This window comes from Epargyreus clarus, unplaced genomic scaffold (genome assembly GCF_041222505.1).
Source record: "Epargyreus clarus isolate Ecla_fem2 unplaced genomic scaffold, WU_Ecla_fem_2.2 ptg000024l, whole genome shotgun sequence".
Taxonomy (NCBI): Eukaryota; Metazoa; Arthropoda; class Insecta; order Lepidoptera; family Hesperiidae; genus Epargyreus; species Epargyreus clarus.
In genome coordinates, this window is record NW_027332231.1 from 6239729 (window position 1) to 6248408 (window position 8680).

Sequence of the window (8680 nt, forward strand, 5' to 3'; positions counted from 1 at the left end):
ATTTTGCTTTGGTTAGTATTTTGATCGCAAATTTTTAATTACTATATTTGCTTAAATTGGTTTACGTCCGCGTGATACATATTTGTAACTCTAATAGTTATAATATAATTTTATTGTTTGTTTATTTGAAATTCATAGAAGTGAGTACACAATAAATTATTATTTACTGGAGTGCGTCACTTATTACAACCTTATCATTGTTGTTAATGTGATAAATTCGACTGGAATAGATTTTTTGTCCTAGAGAATCTCATAAAGAAAAGTTATGACTTTTATTTGTTACATAATTTACTTTTCTTTAAAATTCAACAACAAATTCAGATTGCAAGAAAATATTGGGAACCCTAGGAAAAAATTTAAGCGCGCAAATGATAAATATGATTATGATGTAATTAAATACGATGGAAAACTTATGATCTCTTATTACAAAATACTTAAGAAAGGAAATTAAAGCTTTGCAAAAATGCGCCTACTAAATGTACAAATAAAAAAAAAACAATTTGAATTGTACCTTCTTTACTATTGCTAAATCAAATTAAATAATTTTGATACCACTTAATATACCTAATTCATTCATAAAACATTCATAAAACATTTGTAAAAGCGCTTTATTTTTTATTTTATCATAGAGGAAAATTATTATTAAATAGTACTAGAATATGATAATGTACTTGTATGTATCAGTAGCCTTCAAAAGTATTTTTCATACAACTTTTCTTTCATACAATACATTGAGTTTTTTGTTGCACTCAGAATTTGGTTAGAATCCTTTGCTCCGCTATGAATTCAAAACAAACACCGTAGAATATACGTTTTTCCCTTCTAATACAATTTAATACATTTATACATTTGTTTCAGTGTATATATTATATTACCTTTATGAGTTCACATTATTTTTAATTGTCACATAAGTATTTAGTATAAAATTAATTTCATATTAAGCTTTGTTACATATTTAATGAAACATTCTCGTATTTATTTATTAAATATTAGTATTTCGATACGCTTAAAAATACAAAGACCACAAAAAATCGTCTAAAAGATACTCGGCAGTAAATGATAATTGAACATTTTTAATGTTATATTATATTATTTTACTCACGGTTTTCATGTTGATGATTTCCGAAAACGAGCGTCAGAATGTTAAGAGGTGGTCCACTGCCACCTATTTATATGATCACATCTGAATGTGACTAAGCGGTTGGACGTAGGTAAGAACCGATGTGATCGCCACACATGTACGGTACGGCACAAGAATTGCTTGCTTTTCGAAGCAGGGTCGAGATCCAGTTTTGACAGATTTTGACTTAAAACAAAGCTAAGTTAAATGTGAAGCCACGTCGTAGATACGCGGTTTTTGATAGTCATAGAAGACGTAGACGGGTTAGATTTACCCACTTACGAGGCGTTGCAACTTAGTCTTCAGGGTAGCATCGTGTGATCGCTGATCTGCGGTAGGAGTTCAATCCTATCGTGCCATGGACTGCAGTGAACACGATTTGTTTTCCATTTCTATATTATAAAAAGCCGTTTGATAATTCCGAGAATTATATAGTGTATTATGTTAGTGTATTAAATACGAAATTTTTAACTCAGTGATGAGTACAAATTAATTAAAATGAGTTAATATTAATTTTATACTTCATAAAAATATTTTATTGATCGATCAACTTTATTTCAATTAATTTTATACATCATTAAATTATAGTTAAACATTCATGTCATGTCATGTTGCATGTGTTTTACTAGGGTTTATGGAAGTTCTTATGGTTCATGTGATTCGAAAATATTTCTCGGAGCTTAAAAGGCAGTGATATAATTATATGCCTAGCCAAGCTGGCAATTCGGAAAAACACGCAACCCTTTTCCGAAGCCATATGTGTATTTATTATTTAATATCATTTTAGGTAATCGTTTCATGATGGAGGTTACATTGGTTCATTTGTCATTACAACTTCGGTTCATTTGTGTTAGGTTTTGTGACAGATAACGGCAGTGATCGGCGCCGTTGTGTTTCAGTGTGAAGAGAGCCATAGTTATCAGAGGCGTTCCAACTTACGAGTAGTACTCAAGGGTGGCAATGCCTCTGCGGAGCCTTGTCTTATCTGGGGTTGATTATAGATGTCAATGGTCGGCAGTAGCCATTTACCGTAAGTTTGAAAAATATAAAAAAAATAGTTTGTAGATCATTTACAAATGAAACGATATTTCTCCGCACTTTTTCTTTTCTTTCGTGTTTTAACTGCGCATGTCTCCATTGTTCCGCGTAATTACCCCATGACAGCCATTAAATGGCTTTCTTCAATTACAAGGCGGTCAGATACTTATCTATGATTCAGTATTGCAAAAAAAGTTCGAACCCTGGAACCCATGACAGACTCATATGATGACCGCTGCGTCATGTGGCCCTTGCGGGTCATCGATTTTTATACCCTTCACCAATTATGAAGGTTAGCACATGGTGTGTTATTGCGACACTAGAACGGACGATCTTTGTCGGGGTGAACTGAGTTCATCGGTACATCCGGGATGCAGTACAGACTTGATAATTGTACCTGCTGTATTAGAAAATTGGGATCGTCGGGCGAAAATATTTGTCAATTAAAAACAGTGTAATTCATAAATCACTATCAAATATGCCATGTTTACGCAAAAATACAATTTAAATAAAAGCAGAAAGAGATACACATGCATTTTCGGACTAAGTAAGATAACTTAAAGAGGAAATTACCTTATATAAACAATTTAACCAATTTTTACACACAAAGGCTTGAAATATGACAACTATTCAATACAATATTTGACAAACTCCGTAATTAGGTAGCCAAAATTAATTAAGTTTCATTTTTACTAACTGGCGTAAATGCTACACGGTAAACTGAATATTTGTTATTATAACTTTTCATAGTAATAACTACCATTATAAGTAGATGGTATGTAATATATTAATACTGCGAGCAAGGTGGCGAGACATTTGGCCTCTCAATCGGTGGGTACGAGATTCGATCTTAAGTACGCATCTCTGATTTTCAGTTTAAGTGCGTATAAGAAATGAAACATTAGGTATGACTTGCTTAAACCGTGAAGGAAAACATCGTGAGTTAAGATGAACTCCAAAGAGTTAAAAAAATACTCAAAAGGTAAAGTCGACCAATTGGCACTTGGAAAGCGGGTGGACCCCTTGGCCTTAAGCCCTCTCACTCTAAGAGTAGACCCGAGCCCGGCAGTAAGACAGGAATGGATTGTCGACGACGACTTCGACGTCTTATAGGTGGTAGAACCCTCTGTGGTTCGACTCCGGCGGCACCACCTCCACACTTATTTCTGACTAAACAGTAGTGTTAAAAAATGCTATGTTCTGGTTTGAAGGGTGTGGTAAGGGAGACTTACTTATCCGAGGCATTCCATCATAGTCCTCAGGTAGCGGTGCATTTGTGGGCGACGTCAGGAAGGAATTCTAATCTCATCTGGGGTTCATTACAGATGTCCATGGGCGGCACTAGCCACTCACCATCAGGTGAGCTGCATGCTCGTCTGCTACTCTTATATTTAAACAAAACTTATATTACCTATATTTATTCCGAGTTGTGCCTGTGAATTCGCGTGGTATCAGAATATAATGTCAATTCTGCAACGCCTTTTTTGAAGCTTACGGAGTATACAAACTGAAATTCTCCACCGGAATACAGGTCATGTAATGATAGAAAAATTACTTCTGACTTTTAATAATTACTGATATAGTATATTGTTTTATTTTAGTATCTTTGACGTGATTCGAATTCAAACACACAGATAAAATATTAAAAAATACTATTGTTACAGTTAGGTTGTTATAGTTAGGTATTTAATGTACACGTAAAGCTTACATTCTTATCATATTATGTATATAGAGAAGATTAATAATCTGTGTAAGATAATTAATGTGTGTAACAGTTTCCCGGATACTTTGGAATGTTGATATTTTACGTCTTTGTGTTGTGTATAATTTTTGTGCATAATAAATGTTCACATGCCGCGCCCGATACGCAAAAGTTTATATTTTAAGAAGATTAGCATTGTGACTTCAAGGTAAACCAGGATCTGCTTGTACAAGGAAATCGTAACAGATGATCAATTGTTCTAAATTAAAAATCGTGGTAAATGTTCACTTCAAATTGACGTCAAGCAGTGTCGCCTATTTTAAGCATTGTTTCTCAAAGTGGGCAATGACGCCTTCATTGGCGCTAGAAGTACGGCCTGAATTGGAGAGGGCAGGCCGGGTTACTGCCCCGGAGCCCCTACAAGAGAAGTAAAGATAATAATTACATGAGTCAGCAACTTTAGCGTTTTTTTCTCGGCAGTCTTTTTTGCATTTTACCGACAATACTTGTATTTGCATTCATGAAATAACTACATTATTTGTTGGTATAATTTTTATTCTTGGTAATAAATTTCCGAAAAAAATAATAGGGGCTCCCGTTCCTTTGTTGCCAAAGCCCCTAGACCTCAATTTCGGCCCTGGATCTCTATATTGTCTATCCAGTCTGAGTCTCTACTTTTTAAACTATTTACATATTATTTTAAGAAGATGCTTACTTGTGCAAATGACCTATTTTTTAGGCTATAAAATATTTTGACTATTTAGCCTACAATTAGAAAAGAAGGGTGTAAAAATAACAAAATAAAAATAAATTAATTACTTATAATTCATAACAAAATATATGATCCTGTTTTTCTACACACCTTTGTTTATTTTTTTCACTATTTGTACTTTGTTCTGTAGTTGTTATTGGTGGTTTACTACTAGAAGTAATGGTTGTTGTCAGAATTGAATAGATCGTAGTTAACTTAATTATTGGCGTTGTCCTATCATTTTTACTAGTATCACCATTATAAACATGACTCTCCGTGTGTTTCTGTGTTTCTGTTTTAGTAGCTTCAGTTACTGCGCTACTTGTATCTGTAGTAGCCTCTATTTTAGCTGTCAGTCTAACTGTTCTATCATGTGTTATTGAGGTTGTTTCAATTGACGGATTGTTAATGAAAGGATCTCGTTGCTTTTGGGAGTCTTCTGATCTAAGTTCACTATCCGCAGGAGGTCGTCGAGAGTTTAGAAATGGTCCTGATACATAACCACATTCTATTCTGTCGCCGCGTATGAAACATCCCTCACCTTTGGGCAATCAATATAAAATAAATAAGTAAAACAATAAACTTTGAATATTTTGTAGTTGTGATTTTCAATGCAAATAAATGAACAAAATGAATGCAAGAAGAAATAACTTTTTTATACATTATATTATACATTGTATGTATGTACCATCATCATCATCAACCCATTAATGTCCTACTGCTGGGCACGGGTCTCCTCTCAGAATGAGAAGGATTAGACCATAGTCCACCGCGCTGGCCAAGTGCGAATTGGTAGACTTCACATACCTTTGAAAACTTTTTTTTTAAAGATTTCTCAGGTATGCAGGTTTCCTCACGATGTTTCCTTCACCGTTTAAGCAAATGATAATTAATGTCTAATACGCACATAACTTTAAAAAATCAGAGATGCGTGCCTGGAATTTGAACCTCGGACCCCTCGATCAAGAGGCCGAGTTTCTTAACCACTAGGCTATCACTGCTTCTTTGTATATATGTATGTGTGTATATATGTTATTCATTAAAATTTAATATAATTCTGCTTGAATTTGGCCTATTTTCATAATATCTCGCTGTTGTATCTAGTTTACCTATGTCTATGAACACTGTAGAGTCTTCAAGTTCACCCAAATTCTTATTATAACCACATATCGCTCTATCGCCCACTGATTTGCATATTGTATCGTCGTAATCATATCCTTTGCAAAGTTTTTTTGTTGTGTCATCAGATTTATCGCCTGTTCGTAAGAATCTCCGTAACACTTTTGAAGTGCGTAAAACGGATGGGTCGGGTTTCTTGATGAATTTGAGGGCTTCATATTTAAGAGGGTCAAACAATATGTGACCCAACTTCGGAGCAGTGTTTATGAAGGTTAAAAATTCCGCTGATATCAGATAAGTCTGCAAAACGATATATTACCGATATAAAAGAGTTTTTAGATGGGGTCCAGAACTACTAAGATCATAAATTAGATATTACAAAAATGGGCCATCACTACATAAATTTAAACATAATATGCAAATAGACGTGACTTGAGAGAAATATATTGAAGTAAAGATCCTAATAGGTACTCTACTGCACTCGTGTAAGAGTCTATCTTATTCTTTAACATACGTGTGCTCATGTGAGTATAACCGTGTGCGTTTATACTCACATGAGTAAATACGAATATAGTGTTTGTTACTTCCACCAGTCTGTATAATTGTGCTCTACTTGGCTTTTTACATCTTCGCAGAACTACATAGTAATGTAGTAATAATATGGTATGTACCTAACTAAGGCACATGCGACCGTCCAGCGGAGGGCATGTTGAGCCATTTGTCCAAGTAGTTATAATTTAATAAGTCGTTAAGCCGTGTCAGTAATCTTATGAACAACTTACCTTACCACAACTTACAACACTAAGTATTGGTTGGAGACTAATCCGTACTGGTCTACCCAATCTGGATTGAGTATGTACCAAACCTCCCCTTATTGTGAGGAGATATAATCTAATGTATTTGTTAGTTAATACATTAGATTATATCTCCTCACAATAAGGGGATTATTGTGAGGAGATATAATCTAATGTATTTGTTAAGCCCTATTTAAGGAGCTTAGGTATCTCGTCAGGTGCTATCATCGGGGTATATAGAAGTCCGACATTAAAGTTATAAACCTAAGTTAATGAGCTAATAAAAGTAATTATGATGTTATCCAACTGAAAACATAGCCAAAATGTGCTGATTATAATAATAATGACTGATTTCTCGGATTTTATTAGATACTGTTGTTAGTAGCAAAAAAATAACCAAGAAAAGTCCTTCAAAGTTGAAGTGAATTTGTTGAACCAAACTGGTTATGTGCATTAAAATTTATCAAAAAGGAAGAACTCGAATCTAGATAAATACTAATTTTGGGTTATACAATCTTTCGAAGGTCTTATGAAACTAATTTTATTGGTAACTAAATTAAATTATGTCGCGTTACGCGTAGTAACTTAATTAAATATATGTATGTATATATATTTACTGACATATGAAGGTGGTAGAACCCTTCGTGGTTCGACTCCGGCGACACCACCGCCACACCTATTTCTACCTAATAACAGCAGTGTTAGGCGCTGCTGTGGTCCGATTTGAAGGGTGTGGTAAGGGACACAGACTTTTCCGAGGCGTTCCAGCTTAGTCCTCAGGGGTAGCGGCGCATCTGTGGCCGACCTCAGGTAGGAATATCTAATCCTATCTGGGGTTGATTACAGATGTCCATGGCGGCAGTAGCCATTTACCATCAGGTGGACTGCATGCTCGTCGTCTACTCCTATATTAAAAAAAAGTCAACAACAATATCTTTATGTCGGCGAATGGTATCGCCATGTCCGCACACTTGCTAAACCGCCATAAATTCAAACATGTGGATAGAGAGTTTGACTTGAGTTCGTAGAGCAATTGCGACATACGCCAAGTCTGTCGGATCAAGCATAGATTACTTCCACTTTAGCCATAGATGTACTACTACGTCTTTATTAGTATAATATCTTTGACTTTAGCTGTATATGTCAACAGTAAATTAATGACATATGACTCTATTAGTCAATATGTAATATTATTATGAAATTTTGCCAAAGAAGATTTGAGGAAAAAATGTGTTTATAAACATGTTTCTAAAGCATTACTTAAAATTATATAACAGGATTAATTAAAGTATTTAAACGACATATTTATTGAGTGATGAAGGACATATGAATGGTTAAAGGTAATAAACATGTGGTGGTGGCTTTATTTTATTGCATTTTACGAGAATAAGTTCTAGTTTTAGATAATTCCAGTATATTGAATTCAATAATCAAGTGTTCTACCATAAGGCACAAGATAATTATGTATTTTTCGACAGTTTTATTTACCTTTATGCATTTATGTTTCTTCTCACCCTTATTGTTATCTTCTTTGTATATCATCATCATCATCAATTCATTACTATCTGCTGGGCACGGGTTTCCTCTCAGAATGAGAAGAATTAGGCCATAGTCTACCGCGGTGGTCAAGTGCGTATTGAGAGACTTCACATACCTTTTCAGATCTTTTTATAAATCTCTCAGGTATGCAGGTTTCCTCATGATGTTTTCCTTCACCGTTTAAGCAAATGATAATTAATTTACAATACGCACATAATTTTTGAAAAAATCAAAGGTGCATACCTGGGATTTGAACCTCGGACCCCTCGTTCGAGATGCTGAGTTTCTTAACCAGTAGGCTATCATTGCCCTACTAGCTATTACTGCCCTGATATGATGTTTTTGTATATGTGACCATTTATATAAATATAAGAGCCGGAAGGCAACTTTAAGGAAATCAAGTTTATTATTGATTTTAGGGACTGCTAGATCCCGATGGAAGAAGAAATGAATGGAAGAAGACTTGAATTGCTGTCAGAAATGTCGAAGTGCAAGTAGACGTATGTGTGGACGAATTAAAAGTTTCTTTAATAAAACCAAACAAACAAAAGACCTTAATGAGAAAAGTAAAGGGAAAAAATCTATCGTCACTTTATTTCGAAATAAGCACATGAAAT

General features: G+C 34.5%; 1 protein-coding gene across 1 annotated transcript; it reads right to left on the bottom strand.

Moving 5' to 3' along the window:
* Positions 1-4679: 4679 nt before the first annotated feature.
* On the bottom strand, positions 4680-6438 carry LOC140752543 (uncharacterized). The gene is made up of 3 exons (XM_073086881.1): positions 6415-6438; positions 5721-6030; positions 4680-5152 (listed from the first exon to the last, which is right to left on the bottom strand). Exons 1-3 carry the CDS (start codon positions 6436-6438, stop codon positions 4680-4682), a joined length of 807 nt encoding a protein of 268 aa, XP_072942982.1.
* Positions 6439-8680: the final 2242 nt, after the last annotated feature.

Coding starts and splice junctions, on each gene's coding strand:
- LOC140752543 (XM_073086881.1), bottom strand. CDS start 6,438: ATGCCCTCCGCTGGACGGTCGCAT. Junction 6,031..6,414: donor CCTCCGCTGGACGGTCGCAT/GTGCCTTAGTTA, acceptor ATCGTTTTGCAG/ACTTATCTGATATCAGCGGA. Junction 5,153..5,720: donor TACAGTGTTCATAGACATAG/GTAAACTAGATA, acceptor GATTGCCCAAAG/GTGAGGGATGTTTCATACGC.